Here is a 16,910-nt window from a genome sequence, read left to right as displayed (position 1 = left end):
CAAGCGTGTCAAAGGTGAGGAATCATCTGGATCCAAGACGGCATCGAGTAGACACCGATAGGGACCTGCCTAAGACTGATGAAAGCCTCAACAACGATGAAAACTCGGGCAACAAAGTGAACTCCAGCAAGAAACGAAACTGTAAACCCCAGAATGCATATCCTCGCCATGCAAGAGCCTACTGACAAGGGTGATTTCTGAACTTCTTCCGTCCGTAAGTCATGGTCGATATAGCCCGCAATGGTCTTCCAACATATGCAAAGAACAAGAAAAAAAGCCCGATCCAAGGTATAAACACGATGATGATGAGACAGGATACCTTCCACATAATCCCTTCCTGTCGCGAGGCAAAGTCATAGTTCCATGCCGAAAGATGGATACCTCCGTAGATTATAGAGAAAGCACCGATTCTTAGCAAATTGTACCCAGTGATCTCCTCGCCGATAGCGGAGAGAAGGAAGCGAAAAACCTCTGTGGTTGACCCCAGTCCTTCATCGGGGTCACCCTCTGCGGGATGGCTGAAACTATCTTGGAATGTCGAAAGAGTCTCGCGCATGTTGCCCCTTAACACAAAACATTGACTGTAAGTCTTGTCCCAGAATGGGTCAACATCAGGAGCTGCCAAGGAATTCTGTCGTTTTGATTCCAGGTGTAAGGGGCTATTTCAGTCCTCGTTATGTCTGAAGCATTGAGAAGAATGCTTCTCTCCTCTGAGAGTCAACTCTTTTCACGCCCGAAGACAAGACCTGCTTGGAGGTAGCCTACTCCACAGGGCAGAGCCTGGCCTTCACTAACGCGAACGCCATCCGTTGTCGGAGTGATCCATTGAACAGGTAGCTGTTCATCCTGGTGGTTGGTGGCGATGTTACATCGACTACTTCGAGGGTCTTGTTTCCCAAAGCTCCTCTTAGCCACTATGCTCGGAACTATGGCCCGGTCATCTCGTCGGTCAGGATAGAAATTGCAGTCTCGTTTTGCAAGTGGCAGAACTGGCACTGAATCATGAAAGAAAGGGCATTCTTGACGTTCTCGCTTTCCACTGTGATAGATTGCGTCTACTCGATACCTAAGGGCTTCTATTAGCTCCAGATTAGTAATCTACATGACTTTGTAAATCTCTTTGAGATCTGAAAGCAAGGCGGCAATAAGCACTTACGTAAAACCAGAATCCATAGAGTAACAGAGCGAAAATCACGTGTACCATAACATGAATTCCGAGCAACGCTATCGGCAAACCTAAGTCTCTTCTTTACAATGCACTGTATCGCCATCCATATTACTTAGGTTGACACTAGGAACTTCTGTAAAAGGGTGGCTTTACTTCGATCTTCCAGACTAGCTATATCAACTTCGATGAAGTCACCAAGTTTTGCCAGTTCAAGGATGCCTCTTGCTGATAGCGTCGAATTCTGTGGCCAATCATAGTCATTGTCTCGTACAACTCCAGTTGCTGGCTCTATGTCGGCAATTAGAGCTTCGAAGCCTTCCATTACCGCGAAGAAGCAGGCCTTCAGGTGGTATGGCTTCTGAGAACAGGCGCCAAACTATTTATTAGCTTGAATCTCTTATCTTCTTCCGAGTTCGGTTGAGGATTGCGGTGCTCACTTTGGGAGTGCTGCTGTTGTTACGGACATTCTCTGACAGCAAGAGGTTGAGTTTCCGTTTAAGCAAGAATTCTTCGATGAATTGCCTGGAGGCAAGCAAGAGGATGAATTCTGGTGCGAATAAGGTTATAGCAACCCATTGCAGTTTGTTCCATGTCGAAGAGTGCTTGATATTCAAATGAAGCACCGTAAGAACGCAAATGGTCAGGGTGATAAAACAACCCCACAGAATGTCGGTGGTCCCTCGAACAGATGGGTCAGGCACGAGCGTGTATGGTGTTCAACGCTTTTTGGTCATTCTCATTCGCCTCGATTTGGCTCTGGATTTCGGCACTGGTCTGCGTCTGTAAGCACCGCGCGAAGCCAATAACGACCAGAAGTACAACCAAGTGAGACCTCAAAGCAGCCATGGCAAGAGGAAAAGTGGAGAATCAATGATGCCCGGAAATTCGTTGATGCTCGCTTTTCGACTGGGTTGCAGCCTTTTTAAAACCATTCTCGTCTTCCTGTCGCAGCCTGATCACCCTGGCTACGTTGCAAGCGTGAGCGGATGATGCGTGCTGCGGCATGTCTCCTTCACTGCAAGGCTCTGAGTGGAGGTTTCTTTTCATATCCGTACAGCCAATCTAATTGCTTATCTTACCGAGCTGCCTTTCATGTTGATCGAAATTGAGTCGGCGGCTGATCACTCCTGACAACTTGCAGGAGCCAGGAATCCAATCGGCCAGTTGTTGTTTCCGAATCAAGCCACCGTGCTCGGGGAGGTGGGGGCCCGAACCTCGAGTTGTCATTGGCGCGTCTTGGATGCGTTGTTATAACTGCCATAAATATACATAATTGTCGTTTGTGCATTCGAAAACCTTTGAACAATTGCTGTGCCTATAATATTACCTTCTGTGCAAGAGAAGCCAAAGTCGACTTACATGAAAATATTCACCGAGTCATGTTGCGATATTATGCAGATAATGCGACGATAGGATGGCCATCTTCGAACGAGATCAACTTGAAGATTGAACTAGTGAAAATATATTACAGATGTTTGAAAAGGCCAACTTCGAAAAACCGTGTGTACATGTTTCTACCTTAGTAGAATGCCCATGTAATAGACTTGGCACTGGCCTCAACTTGGTGGTCTCGTTCACTCTTTGAAGCTGGCGTCTAGGGATTTTCTCGGTGACAGGGACATTGCGCATGGTTGCTCCACATTCGTCTTCAAGACGTTGAGCGTCAGTCGATTAGAATTCGTCTCCCACTGGCGGTACGTCTTTAAGCTTGCGTGTACAGAGCAAAGCAGAGACCGGGGAAACCTGCCCATAATTGACCACCAGGCGAGGTCGTCTCTAAGCTCTACATCATTCAATGAAGAATACCTCACAAGCTGTTGCATGCATTTCGAGCTGAGTGGACGGAAAGCTTCCCGTTCAGCCTTGGGTGAAGGAAGAATTTTCTTGTTTCCCCCCATGGATCCTTGGCGAACTTACCCCTCTGTGCTCACTGCTCAATCCATGCCGGGAAATCTTTCGCGTCCAAAATTGTGGCCCCGGCCGTTGAAACTTTACTGCCCAGCACAGAGATGGATCCTTCGAACTCGATCTGCTGAGTACTGTAGTGAGACCACCAACTTTTGCTATTTGATCTTACTCCAACATCGCTCAGCCGTTCTGAATTGACCAAGATGCGAATGTAGGAACATAGGACATGTAGCATCTTAACCAATCAAGACTCTTTTGCGGTTCCCTGCAGCCTCCGTAACAAAGTTTTGGTACGCGAAGTCATCAGCTATCAAATCTTCATGGTCAATGCACTATGGGTCCAGAAGTTCCCCGCGGGAGTACCGGCAGGCGCATTGGCGAAAGGCCCAATGACGAGCCGGGTAAACAAATAGGCTTCGGCAATAATTAGCAGTGCAATTAGCTTGACTCATACGAAAAGTAACACCATATAAAGCGTCAGCGACGCCGGTAGCGGGGTTGAAGGGGAAGATAGGCCTCGATACGTCTACCAGATTCCGGATTGTTCCCATTCGTGATCTATCGTACTCCTCAAGATGCATCGTCACCTTACGATCTGGCTATTGGCCCTTTGCGGCTTGGCGACTGTCGCAACTTGCGAAGACCGACGATACTCGACCTGGATGCTGGACAGCATCAAGGCGCGCAAGCAGGGCATCATCTCGTCTGGTGAATCAAGCAGTTTCCTGGAAACGGGCATTCTATCCATCGCCATGGAGGCTGCACTGAAGCAATACCCGGAGCTTAAGGACCAATATGTCCCTTACTTGGAGGAAGTTCTAAACGAGGGCACTCCCAATTTGGTCAACGCAACTTACGTCGCAACCCGACCTCTGGACCGCTTCTCGGTTGCAAACGCCATCAACGCTATTTCCAAGTCGGGAATCGCGACGATTTCGGACACGGCATCAGCAGCATCGAAAGCCATCAACGAATCTCTGTCGCTTCAAATCCGCAATCCTGTTGGAGGCTTCTGGTACTACGTCTACCCTCAATGGAGTTACCTGGATGGCATGTTCTCTGTACTTCCATTCATGGCTGCGCAACCCCAGCCTAATTACACCGACATCAGCTTGCAGGTTTCGCTGCTCTACGAGCACTGCTTCCAGAAGAACACCTCCTTGGTCGCCCACGGGTACGATTACTCAAAGACTTCCGTCTGGGCAAACAAAGAGACGGGCGCGAGCCCGTATGTATGGGGCCGCGCCGTAGGCTGGTTCGTAGCAGGTTTGGTTCAGACGTGGGAAGCTCTCGATTGTCCCGCTGGCAAGCACGAGGCCAAGGCTGTGTGCAAGCAACTGCAACACATGACGACGCAATTGGCTACGTCTCTCATCCGCTACGCCGACCCCGAGACCGGCGTCTGGTGGCAATTGACAACGTTCCCGGGACGCAGCGGCAACTATCTGGAGAGCTCTAGCACGGCCTTATTTATGTTCTCTATGCTCAAGGGCGAGAGGCTTGGACTTCTGTCGAACTCAAAGGTAGACTTCAAGAAGGCAGCTTTGAAAGCTTACGACTATACCACCCGAAACTTTGTTGTCGATACTGGTAACGGTACGATCGGGTACAACAAGACAGTCGCTGTGTGCAGTCTCAACTCTACGGCGTCATACGAATACTATACTCACCAACCGCTTTTGCCGAACAGTCTTCTCGGAGAGTCAGCTTTTATCTTGGCCTCTCTTGAGGTGGAAAGGAAGTAGTGAATGAAGGCCCTAGTTATTGCAGCACTGCTAGATAATATGATCATTTTCTGCACCTTTTAATCTCTTAAGGAAGTCATTCTGCAGGATCATCGAGCATGCATGATTTCCAATCTCTTTAGACTAGATTCGAATTTTTTCGGAGCCTACTCGTTGGTTTCACGACAGATTAGCCGATATGTTCACATTGTAACCAGATCCCTAGACATGTAGAATTCCGGCGACCTGCAGATTAAGACATGGGATAACAATCCATCTGCTTGGCTTACGGAGACCGTTTTGAGGATAGTGCTTAGCGTACATGCAAGTATCGACTCAAGCTATCCTACGTCAGCATGGGCAAACACACTCTGATTGATAGTAGTGTAGCCTGATAGTCAGAATTCAACAGCGGTACGCGAAAAGTCAAGTACATGTAGCTACAAAGCTCCCGCAATCGTCTTGCCCACGCTGCAACGCTCATGTACCTATATGTCCGAAATCCGACATGCCTCGTCGAGTCGCTGGTGAGACTGATGACTTGAACCGACGAGGTTGTCTCCAGCCACTCGTATTCTCGAGATTATGGCAACCTCCGCACCTAACTCGGTAGTCGTAGGAAGGGAATCAATTTCAACACGCCTGACTCCGACGTGTTCAGCAAAAGGCCATGGCTCTTATCTTCAATACTACATTTTCCACGTTGATCTCTTTCATTGCTGGCACCAAGAAGTACAGGCCCCGCGCATAAGTTGCGCAAATTAAGCGATCACACTAAGGTAAGATCGAGATACTTGGTAGGATTCCCGAACCCCCGGGTTTCGGCTCATCCATTGTACCTGCCCTGTACAGATGGATTGAAGTTCATCCGCATCTATGGGAATCAGACGCATACAAATAGTCCAGCCACCTTTCTCGATAATCACATTTCTGAAGGCCTCATCAAGCCATTACTGCTACCTTCTGCCGATTAATTTTGCACTTTAAAAGCCTCTCAATGACAATTTCCAGGATAGCCTGCCTATGGCTTCTCGCGGTCGTTCTAGTCTATGTGAACGCCCTGCGAGTGGAAAAGAGTCAAGAGTTTCCGCTGGGATCTGAGATCGAAAACCTCGCCGTCAGGCCGTCGGGTTCCATTCTGGCAGTCGTTTACACATTCCCACGCGTCTACGAAGTGGCTCCTGTCGCGAATGCTGAGCCAAAGCTTGTGCACACTTTCGAGAATACCAATGGCGTTTCCAGTATTGCCAAATCACCAAACTCGGATGAATACTTCCTCATTACCGGCAACTTCTCTTTCCAGACTTTGAGTCCAACCCCTGGCTCGTACGCGATCCACAAATTGTCATTTGACAAGTGCGACAAGTCGGTCGTCAAGCTACTGGCATCGCTGGATGCTATTTCTCAGCCCAATGGGATGATTGCGGTTCCTGGAACGCCCTACGTTCTGATCGCAGATACGCGCGAGGGATTCATCTACCGTTTCGACACCCAAACCTTTCAATTGGGCGTCTACTACGATGATCCCTTACTAAAGCCTGGTACTACAAGCGGCGTGGTATTCGGCGTCAACGGCATCAAGCTCTCAAGAGGATACCTCTATTTCAGCAACACCAACCAACAGTTGGTCGCCCGTGTGAAAGCTTCAGGGAACGAAGATGTCCTCCATGGAACCCCGGAAATCGTGGCAACCCAGACTCCAATTGACGATTTGATTGTCAATAAGTACAATGGCGACATTTATCTCGCCGAACTTAGCGGAAACGCTCTTGGCTTTGTGCCACGTGGGGCAAACACCACCGTCCCGGAGACTCTTCTCGGCGGCATTAACAGCACAGCTATTTTGGCGCCTACATCAGTCGTTTGGGCAAAGGGTGCGGAAGGCCGAACGCTCATCGTCTCGGAGACTGGCGGTTTTGAGCAATTTGTGACACACAATTACACAGGTGGTGGCAGGATCAACATAATTCACTTGGAGTAATACCCTCAAGTGCCGTAGCTCAAGATGATTTGAGGAAATCGCAACCTCATTAAAGACTATGATTTGCGAATTGTTGCAAGGACCTGGACAATCTGGGATTCTTAATGCTCTGGGTTCATGCGGCGTGTGCGTCAATACTAATTTCTTTACTTTCTCCAAGTTTCCACAAGTAGCATCCTACTAGCATGATGAATTTGATCAATACGCAATATGTTTGTTCGCACTCATAATCATGAATACTAAAGTTATCGATTGTGGGGGCCCCGCGATTTCTCATAGATTGGTGCCAAGCATCGAGTTGTGCCCTTCTCATTGACCATCCTCGCCTGCATCCCTCGAATGCCGGTGGGAGAGTTCAGTGAGAACACAGAGAACTGTAGATGATGCTGCCAAGAAACATGTGATGCTTATTCTGCTGGTCCGAGGCATCCATACGAATAGACGACATTGCCAACTTTTTTCTGGCTCATTGTCTTGTGAGGCACAATACCACTTACTTTCCACGCAACTGTTTTGGCAACTGACTTAAGATACAGCAACCCCATTCACCATCGCAAGTGATGCGGCCCACATCATTGACGGTTTCCGTGTACAACTCCAAAGTGTGCGACGGACTCTCGGACGTTAAAACGTCGTCCACAGAGTGTTTGAAGACTGGTGATACACAGTCGCAAAGATGAATCTTTCAGAAAACTTACAGTTCAGCCCGTACAAATTGACCGACTTCTTGGCAATCCTATTGAAGATGAGTGTTGATTTATATCCAAGAGTAAGAAAGTGGCTGTTCAAGAAGCGCCGGTGGGATGAAGCCTTGGTGCAGCATCCGGCTGTTGTATCATTGGTGTGCATCAGTCAAAGCTTCAGTTCGTCTCTTGTTCCCCCTTGAGATCGAAAGTGCCAAGAGCATCCTTTCTCGAACCTTATCCGCAACCCCTGCCAAGGATTCAATCTACTCGCCGGCAAACGGCTTATTCCAACTCTACACGTGGGCTAGCGCGAATTTCCTTTTCCAAGGTAAAATCGATTTAACCACCAGCCATTTAGATTAATAGGTGGAATTTGCGCAGCACATTCAGGGATATCCCAACCCCGCACGGAAAACGATGCGGTACCCAGCTCGGTGATGTACAAGGGTTGCATTTCCGACCATGGCTTCGGAGGAGCTTTTAAAGACACTGAATCGCCGGCGGTATGGTAGTTGCTAGCATCGGTCTGTATCGGTCTTTATCGCTAACTGACTTATCCGCAATGTTGGGGTTCGACAAGTTCTCTGCCGCCTGGCTCATGGCCATTATGTCCGTCAAGCCAGTGACATCGACCCTCCTATACGCCGCTTCGCACGCCGGAACCGTCACCACTCTCGATCTTCAGACTTCGGAATCTGGAACGACTTTGAAGGCCATTGCCACGAACACTGATTGCGCGGCGAACCCCTCTTGGCTCACTCTCGATCAGTCAAAGTCCCTGCTCTACTGCGCCGATCGAGGACTTACAAACCCCAACGGCACGCTCGTCTCTTTCCAAAAGTCTGAGAATGGGACACTCGAGTTGCTTGGAAAGCTCCCTACTATCAAGGGGGCTGTGAGCTCCGTCGTCTATGGCAAGAATGGTGGAGGCATTGCCTTGGCTTCTTAGTAAGTCCCACTCACTGGCCCCGGACAGATTTCCACTTTCGTCACCGAAGAAGCTTGGTTTGGGGGGAATTTGCAGAAATCGCTACGCAAGTTCACGCGGAACTCCGCTGACAAAATTGACAGTCCGGCGTCGTCCTTTGAAGTCTTTTCCGTGGAGGACCCGACCGACATCAAAAGACTTCAGTCTTGGACGTACACGCTGAGCCAGCCAGGACCGAAGCCGGCACAGAATGCCCCGCATCCCCACGAGGCCATCCTTGACCCCACGGGGCAGTACGTGCTAGTGCCGGATTTGGGAGCGGATTTGGTTCGGGTTTTTGCAATCAACCAGGAATCCTACCAACTGACGCCGGTTACCCCGCTGAACGTTGCAGTTGGCAGTGGTCCCAGACACGCCAGATTCCTCGTCACCAAGGAAAAGACTTACTTCTTTGTTCTAGCCGAGCTTGGGAACATTGTCACCACGTACGAAGTTCACTATGGTCGCAACAAGACCTTGAGCTTTACAGAAGTCTTCAGCGTCGGTACCCACGGCCCCGACAACACGGTACCTGTTGGGGCTGCCGCAGCTGAGATCCACATCTCGGTAAGTACTTTAGTCAAGCTGATTCCTTGACGAGGAAGATTCGCCACGAGACGTGTTATGTTGCTAACATTTCGTCAGCCTGACTCCGAGTATCTCATTGTCTCTTCACGAAACGTTAGCATCTTCAGCATTCCCAACTTTGACACCACCAACAGCACCGAGATCAAGAGCGACGCCCTTGTTACTTTCAAGATCGATCACAAGACCGGTCACCTGGGTTTCACGCAGATCTTCCCGTCAGGCGGCATGATTCCCCGCCAGTTCTCGATCAATAAAGCTGGCACTCAAGTTGCTGTGGGTTTGCAGCAGGACGGACGGGCGGTCATTATTGATCGCGAAGTGAGCACCGGTCTTCTGAAGGGGTTCGCCGCGAACATTTCTATTGCGGGCGAAGTTGTTTGCGTTATCTTTGATGAGTGATCTTGCAAGCTACTCGGCCAATAGAACCATCATATCGAGAACTCACAGTCACGGAGAGCGACAAGCCCCTAGAGTGGTCACTTTCCCTCTATCTGCATCCTTTCTTTTTCCTGTTTCCAATGTCCTGCATCAAACTTCCAGACCCAAACCTCCTGCTTCTCGTCATAACTTGCTTTCTGCCAGCCCTCGAACTTGGCAAGACCTGCCGCTCGCATGAGAGCTCGCCATGGTTCATTGTCATCGCCCGTCTCTGAAAACTTGACATCCAAGCTCGTTTTTGGCGTACTCGATGAGGACGCTGATCAACTCCAGGCCATAGCCCTTGCGCCAGTGTTTGTGATCGATTATGATGCCGATGTCCGTCATGTACGCCTTGCTTCCCTGTAGTGTTGTTTGGTCAAGGAACTCGGGCGGGTCGACAGATTCAGAAGTGTTGTACCCTCCATATCCAATCAATTCATCTGTACCGCGCGGTTCAACGACCAAGAATGCATTTTTGCCATCCGCTGACATTTTGGCAAATTTTTGTATCCGAGCCGGAAGCTTCTCGAAAGTAAGACCTTCCTCAGGTTCCCCAAATGGGAAACTTTCTGGGACTGTCATGATGGCGTGAAAAGATTCAATGTCGAATTTTTGTGGCAGTCCTAACTACGAGTCGCGGCGACAACCGACAAAAATGAGACGAGGCCATCGCGGCGGATAGACGGTGATTCTATGATGGTCTGCGTTTGAAGTTACAACTTTGCTAATGAAGTTACGGGCCATCAGCTATACAATAAGGTCTGCGCAGAAGACCTCGACTTAAATAAGAAATATTTCTACACATGTTGACTTTTTCCAGTCATCATGTTTGCGTCTGAGGATCCGCTACGCCGCGTCTCATGTGGGTTCTAAGGCCGAAGGATGAGAGTTTGTTGACCTTCCCGATATGGATACAGCTCTTGACGCGCCCAGGACCAACAACTGGACGGGCAGTCAGTCACACTTGATGTGAGTCACTGATGAACGACAGGAAGACATTCCGAATCAGATTAATTCTGACTTTCAGCCTGTCTTTCTCGGCAATCAACAATTGATAGTTAAGCAATTGTCGGGAATTTTCACCTTTTTGTAGTTGGGATGTAGCACTCAAGGTACCTATGTCAAGTGACTGTATTGTCAAGCATCTCAGTTCAGCATGGCCTTTTTCAAGTCGGCGCCAGTAGTGAAGCGTCTCATAGTATGAGTGCAATTAGATGCTTGAAGTGCGAACCGTTCTCTGGGTGTCGATGTGGCGGGACTTGGCGAAACCCGGACGTCGGAGACGGAATCCGGGCCAAGGGTGCTCGTCAACAGCAGCCCCAAACTCCGCATCTCTTCCCAATCAACTCCAAGTCCGGGGAAACGGCAAGCTTATATGCTGGGGATGTAGCTTAAACAGCTCATCAAAAGTGCTTGATTGCAACCTCGGCGTTTCGTCCCAGCTTCAGCACAGTGGTTGCCCCCGATGACCCCCTGCAAATGGTTCTCGGATGGACGCACGACCGATGCAACCCGCAAAGCCAAGCGCGCACGATCGACAGGCAACATCAGTACCCGGAAACACGGAAAGGGGAAGTGAGACAGAGCCTCGTGGCTATGTCGTCAGCCGCTGTCAATATTCTGCGCTTTCCCTTCGCCTTTTCATGATCTTTCCTCTTTGAGGCTGTCCGGGAGTGAATGGACAACGAAAGCAGCGGGCAGCTGTGCGAGTCAGCGAAAGGTGGTTCTGCCCGTTCTTAATGAATTGGTGGGGTTCCTCGGACCGCTTGACCACTTATGAATGGATGCTATTCGACATTCAAAGTACCTTGCACGTTGCGAGTCGTGATGGTGGGACTCGCTCGAGGAGGATCGCCCTGTCAGAGATTGGATGATCAATATCCTACCCTTCCCGTGCTCCTAGCTCATAAAGATGGTTGGGAAGCTCCTTTCTCTGCCGTCTCTCTTTCATCTGGCGTTCGGTATTCACGCAAGCCAAAAATACCCCTAAGCTACACGATGTCGTCATGGATTAAGTCACATCAGTACGCGCGAGTTGACCAAGCCATTGATAATGGCGAGAGCGTCCAACATAGAGAATCGCGGCTGAGGGAGTACTGGCAGAAGGTCAGAGTCCACCTTTTTTACGCGATACTCCTCGTCTTAGTGGCGGGGCTCAGCAGACATACTGCGCCTAGCAAAGCTACGCCAGATTATTACGGCGTTGAGCCTGTTAAGTCTGAGATGCGATGTAAGAGACCACCCGGCGTCCACATGCACGTTCCTTTCTCACAACTCTAATCCCGCACAGTATCAACCATAAGCAGAACTTTTGAGTTAGATCTCAATTATGCTATGCCACCATCCGCACAAGTCGATGAAGCTTGGGCCTCGCTTCTTCCTAAGGAGGGTGGCTTCTTTCAACACTCCAAGCTTGCGCCGCAAAAAAGCTGCATAGCGGTGTTCCACCAACTTCACTGTCTCGACATGATCCGTCAAGCACTATATGAGGCGCGGCCTGACATCATGGAGCAAGTCAACAATGGGTCGCACCCTGCAGATCACAAGGCAGACCATAACACAGGCCACGACACTTCTCCCGATCATAATCACGTCAAAGATATGTATCATATAGGACACTGTTTGGACCTTGTCCGCCAGTCCATTCTTTGCAGACCTGACCTGACTGTGGAGGTTGGCGACCCTGCGGTGGGCGGTGTAACGGGGTTTGGTACTGAACATCAGTGCGTGAACTGGCAGGAATTGATGGACTGGATGAAGGACCACGAATGAGGCATGGGATGCATAAACGACGACATGCGCTAGCCATGATCAAATAAGACAGATACAAATGTAATATGAGCCTTTATCGTGAGCTCTGCTCGGTCCAGCGGAGAGCAAGCGAGCGTGCAATTCCCAAACCGAGAATCGCGCTACGATGTGGAACAAACAGAGACGGGATAAATGGAATTTCGAAATAATAGATGTTGGCAAAATAATCTACCGCCATACAGCAAGAAGACATGAACTCTTCTACGAAGCTCATCATAAACAATAAAAACTGGGAGAAGGATGCAGAAGGTTGCCCAATTTGGTAATCAAATTTTGGAAGAAAAGCCATCAAAATGAGACTATTACCGATGCACATGACAACGTTCAGGCTGGAAATAAACTTGCTCTCTAAGGCAAGAATGGCAGCGGTGATTAACATGCTCACTTGTCGAAATCAAATCACCAAAGCACATTCCTGATTGAGCCATAGCGCTGCTCAGCAAGCTTTACAGCGACATGATCTTCAGTTTTCCCGGAAATTACGGGCCGCCGGAAACCGGCACCCTAAGTACCTCAATCCGCACATACCAAGAAAGTCGAAGCCAAGCTGCCGTAATCGGTTGCGTCGGAAAGTTGAACAATGCACCACATCCGATCGTTCTTGGCAAGCGGGATGGAATGTTCATCCCATATTCATCAAGCTTAAATCATCTTCAGTCGACGTTCGTCGTCCAAACCCCATGCACGGGTGGTCAAGTCAGTTTCGGATCTCAGAGGGTGTCCCTAGATCGGCCCCAATGGATCGCCCAACGGAAAGTTCGACTCGGCTCGTATAGACGGTTAAAGTTTTATTAATCATGCCCGTCCTCGGTCCTTCAAAATATCGCACTCTCACCGGATGATCCGGATGTAGGGTTGTTTGGAGTTTCCGTTTGTCTTGCGATTGAGATGCTAGAGTGGTTCCACGGGATAACCTACCGATGAGGGTAATTGAGGAAGGTTTCCTAGCCCAATTCCTCTTGGAAAGCTTAGCATTCAGGGGCATATCGACGATAGATTAGGGTTGATTGCGTTTGAGTTTCAGCGAGAAGAGTCGCCTATGATTCATCCGTGCGTACCGTGCCAGCAATCGATTCCTTATCTAACATGGTAAGACAGTCATCGGCTCGGATTACGAGAAGCTTAGCTTGCGGAAGCCAAACGTTATCCTAGTAGCTAAGCTTCTTGCTGTGCATTGGGCAAACTGAAATATATGGTTTGAGGAACCTTTGGTAGCCGATGTTGCAGTGCTGTCGGTAGCTCATCGTCCAAAGCCATTGGCCCGTGTCAATGCCAATCTGAGGTGTTTATCAAGATCGGTTCAACCCCCCTCTGAAAGAGGTTCTGGTCAACCTCATTCAGCCCACCAACTTTGTGTCACCATGGTTTCCGCGATGTCCATCCGTCACCTGTTGCTGGCATTGTTGCCTTGCACCACCGTCTTGGCCGATTCTTGGCGAGTCGATGGCTTCAACCCGGTCAAGAAACTTGCGGAGGCTAAGCGGTTGCCTGTACGCCGCCATCTTGAGCGTCGTCAAAACACCGAGAAGTACCAATACCTGAATGATAAGACTGAGAGTATGCCCACCCAACCTCGACTTCCCCCTTCCGTAGGCTGATATTACAAAGAGTACCTTGTGAATGGCACGTCTATTCCACTGGTTGACTGGGATCTGGGCGAATCATATGCTGGCCAAATCCCGATCTCGAAAGCATCCAACGAGACTCGTCAACTCTTCTTCTGGTAAGTATATATACCTGTCTAAGTCGCCATCTATCTTACAATATTAACACTCATTCCAACAGGTACTTCCCTAGCACCAATCCAGATGCATCTGAGGAGGTCACCATTTGGTGAGTTTCCTCGAACCCCAGGAGACATTTCCTTGGACCTAGTCGCATAATGACTCCTCTGCAAGGTTGAATGGAGGCCCGGGATGCAGTTCTTTCATCGGACTGGTCCAGGAGAACGGACCTTTCACCTGGTTCCCTTCAGCTTACCGTCCGGTTTACAACATTTTCAGCTGGTCCCAGCTCTCAAATGTGCTCTACGTCGACCAGCCCGCTGGCACTGGCTTCTCAGTCGGTAAACCTGGAGTCAATACGGAGGAGGAGACCGCCCAGCAGTTCCTCGGCTTCTACCACAACTGGATGGAGACCTTCGGAACCAAGGGCCGCAAGACTCATCTCACTGGCGAAAGCTATGCTGGCCACTACATCCCCTACATTGGTGACGCCATGATCAAGTCCAACCAGTCTGCCGACTACAACCTCTCCGGTGCCCTGATGTTTAGCCCGTACATCAGATCTGATCCTGGTGACTTCCAACAGCATGCGGTTTCCTTGCCCTTCGTCGAGGAGTACAACAATGTCATGGGCCTGTATCCTGGCGTTGGCAACTATTACGACCGGATCAGTGCTGCCGACAAAGAATGCGGCTACGCCGATATGCGCGAGAAATACTTCACCTTCCCTCCGAAGGGTCCTTTCCCACCCGGAAACAACAGCGATGACTGCGCAATCTCGTCTATTGTCTACGAAGGTCTCGCGGAAGTTAGCCCTTGTGCTAATATCTACCACATCTCTCAGGGCTGCCCCAATCCATCGGATCCCCTCAGTTGGGCCGCCGAGGGTGACAACGCCTCTGTACCCCTCAGCTTTGACAAGGCAGACTGGCACTCCTACCTCAACCTTCCGGAGATGCGCAAGGCCATCCACATTCCCACCGGGCAGAGAGACTGGAAGAAGTGCTCCGATGAGAACCCGTTTGGTCCTACTGGCGATGTCAGTCTTGACCCCTTCGCCTCCGGCGCTCTGACCCGCGTCATTGAGCATACAAACAACTTCATAATCGCCAGTGGCAACCTTGACTTCCGTGTGCCTACCAATGGCACGCTCATGGTGCTTCAGAACATGACTTGGAACGGACAGCAAGGCTTCGATGAGTTCCCGTCCAAGACCTTCTTCCTCCCTACAGCCTACAGCGACCTATCTTCCCAGAGTGCGGCTGGAAAGATTGGTGATTGGGTTGCACAACGTGGCCTCACCTTCGCTCGTGTTTTCAATGCCGGACATGGTCAGTAACCAAGTCAGCCAAGACGAACCCTACCAAGAATGTACTAACCTTCGGCTTCATAGAACTCCCTCAATACGCTCAAGGAGCCGGATACCGTCTCCTAGAACAGCTTCTTGGCCGCGTTACGGACTTGACCAGCGATCTCATGTTTACTGCTCTTCCAGGTGACTTCACGGGGTCAAACACAACGCACGGGTCTGCATCTCACTAGAAGGCTTTAGCGGGTACCTTACATAAGTCGGCATTTTCAAAGCTCTCGGGTACATGTACAATTTAGGGTTTATTTACGACCAAACTTTACCACAGTGTATATAGATATCTCAAGTTGTCCATGTTGCATAGCAGGTTTTCTTGCTGCTTGAATACAAAGTACCTGAAACTCGCCTCCGAAGACTTTCTCATTGCAGCACAGAACTCTAACTGGTCATTCTGGTGTTGTGTATTTCCGTGGCTAGCAGAGTGTCTTTTGATGATAGTGGACGGAGGTTCAAACGATCACTGTGCTCAGCCCTAGCACGAGTGTTTGGTCTGTCATCCATGATGCCATCTTCCAAACTGCCACAGCCGAGAATTTCCTTCCAAGAGCGACATAATGAGACAGAGACTTTGACACAGACGTGGCGAAGTGCAAAGTCTGAAGCCCTTCTTAGAGTGTCGGGAACAATAGGGCAAATTAATTTTAGACATAGGCCGTCCCATGAGAACAGTAATAAGACCTCGATCTTTCCTGGCGTCCATAAGCATCTGATTTCGCTATTAAACCACAAGCGACATAGTATGTATTCTCTTCGCGCTTAATCCTTCATTCCGTGACGAGCAGCGTTGGTTATTGAATGATCACCAAGACAGGTCAACACCATGAAAGTTTTTAAACCTTCCACTAACGACCTTCGTAGCGTGATCAATGATACAGGCCATTCCTGCAACACTTTCCTTGACCGCAATGGCTCCCATATACTTAACATCAGGCGTTCCGATATTCTTGGTTAGCTCGGCAGACATATCTATCTCGACCAAACCAGGATTGAGGACAAGCGCTGTGAGCCATGGTTCCTCAATGCTCAGCCTCTTCACAACCTAGATGAGCATTGCCTTGCTCGCTCCGTACTGGCTAGTGCTTACCCTCGGCGGGAACGATTGGGCCAGGCTATCCTGCATACTGAGGCTTCCGATCACCGAGGACACAGCAACGAACATCGGTTTCTTGCTTTTCATCTAAAGCGGGGCAGGTGCACTGAACAAGAGAAGTGGCGCAACGGAATTGATCTTGATATGGTCTAGCGCCGTAGTGGAGGAGATGTCGCGGATCGGGGCGCTGATGTGTGAGATGCCTGCCCTAGCGATGATCGTATCGATAGTGGATATTTTATGCTCCTTCTGGAGGAGTTCAATAGCAGTTACGGGATCCTCGTCGATAGAGGAATCGATTTTGATGAGTAGGAGGGTGGAATTTTCGGAAACTTTCGCCTAGGGATGTCCTCTTTCAGACCTTTCAATTCATGTGGGCATCATCGTGGCCTTAAGGTCCTTGCAATCTCGTGAGGAAGTTATGAAGCAATGAGCTAAAGTGAGTCTACTATATATTCTTCCTGGTTTCACGAA

The 16,910-nt window shown here is 49.6% G+C and overlaps 8 protein-coding genes across 8 annotated transcripts; 5 read left to right on the top strand and 3 right to left on the bottom strand.

The window, feature by feature from the left end:
• Positions 1 to 8: 8 nt before the first annotated feature.
• On the bottom strand, positions 9 to 328 carry CCOS01_14808 (uncharacterized protein; the record flags this gene model as incomplete). Its single annotated transcript, XM_060462951.1, has 2 exons — positions 9 to 162; positions 204 to 328. The coding sequence occupies 2 exons, from the start codon at positions 326 to 328 to the stop codon at positions 9 to 11; spliced, it is 279 nt and encodes a 92-aa protein (XP_060306782.1).
• Positions 329 to 1,280: 952 nt separating this feature from the next.
• On the bottom strand, positions 1,281 to 1,490 carry CCOS01_14807 (uncharacterized protein; the record flags this gene model as incomplete). Its single annotated transcript, XM_060462950.1, has 1 exon — positions 1,281 to 1,490. The coding sequence occupies one exon, from the start codon at positions 1,488 to 1,490 to the stop codon at positions 1,281 to 1,283; it is 210 nt and encodes a 69-aa protein (XP_060306781.1).
• Positions 1,491 to 3,651: 2,161 nt separating this feature from the next.
• CCOS01_14806 (glycosyl hydrolase family 88) lies at positions 3,652 to 4,821 on the top strand (the record flags this gene model as incomplete). The annotated part of the gene is made up of 1 exon (XM_060462949.1): positions 3,652 to 4,821. One exon carries the CDS (start codon positions 3,652 to 3,654, stop codon positions 4,819 to 4,821), a length of 1,170 nt encoding a protein of 389 aa, XP_060306780.1.
• A 976-nt stretch (positions 4,822 to 5,797) lies between these two features.
• CCOS01_14805 (uncharacterized protein) lies at positions 5,798 to 6,781 on the top strand (the record flags this gene model as incomplete). The annotated part of the gene is made up of 1 exon (XM_060462948.1): positions 5,798 to 6,781. The coding sequence occupies one exon, from the start codon at positions 5,798 to 5,800 to the stop codon at positions 6,779 to 6,781; it is 984 nt and encodes a 327-aa protein (XP_060306779.1).
• A 1,248-nt stretch (positions 6,782 to 8,029) lies between these two features.
• CCOS01_14804 (YkgB protein) lies at positions 8,030 to 9,421 on the top strand (the record flags this gene model as incomplete). The annotated part of the gene is made up of 3 exons (XM_060462947.1): positions 8,030 to 8,415; positions 8,539 to 9,001; positions 9,080 to 9,421. 3 exons carry the CDS (start codon positions 8,030 to 8,032, stop codon positions 9,419 to 9,421), a joined length of 1,191 nt encoding a protein of 396 aa, XP_060306778.1.
• Positions 9,422 to 9,658: 237 nt separating this feature from the next.
• On the bottom strand, positions 9,659 to 10,024 carry CCOS01_14803 (acetyltransferase; the record flags this gene model as incomplete). The annotated part of the gene is made up of 1 exon (XM_060462946.1): positions 9,659 to 10,024. One exon carries the CDS (start codon positions 10,022 to 10,024, stop codon positions 9,659 to 9,661), a length of 366 nt encoding a protein of 121 aa, XP_060306777.1.
• Positions 10,025 to 11,440: 1,416 nt separating this feature from the next.
• CCOS01_14802 (uncharacterized protein) lies at positions 11,441 to 12,214 on the top strand (the record flags this gene model as incomplete). Its single annotated transcript, XM_060462945.1, has 2 exons — positions 11,441 to 11,672; positions 11,733 to 12,214. 2 exons carry the CDS (start codon positions 11,441 to 11,443, stop codon positions 12,212 to 12,214), a joined length of 714 nt encoding a protein of 237 aa, XP_060306776.1.
• Positions 12,215 to 13,614: 1,400 nt separating this feature from the next.
• CCOS01_14801 (carboxypeptidase cpdS) lies at positions 13,615 to 15,519 on the top strand (the record flags this gene model as incomplete). Its single annotated transcript, XM_060462944.1, has 5 exons — positions 13,615 to 13,810; positions 13,862 to 13,976; positions 14,039 to 14,086; positions 14,152 to 15,308; positions 15,371 to 15,519. 5 exons carry the CDS (start codon positions 13,615 to 13,617, stop codon positions 15,517 to 15,519), a joined length of 1,665 nt encoding a protein of 554 aa, XP_060306775.1.
• Between the last annotated feature and the right edge of the window lie 1,391 nt (positions 15,520 to 16,910).

Source organism: Colletotrichum costaricense (assembly GCF_030867565.1).
Source record: "Colletotrichum costaricense strain IMI 309622 chromosome Unknown Scaffold_21.1, whole genome shotgun sequence".
Lineage (NCBI taxonomy): Eukaryota > Fungi > Ascomycota > Sordariomycetes > Glomerellales > Glomerellaceae > Colletotrichum > Colletotrichum costaricense.
Note: the sequence above shows the minus strand (reverse complement) of the source record. Positions and strands in the feature narration are given on the sequence as shown.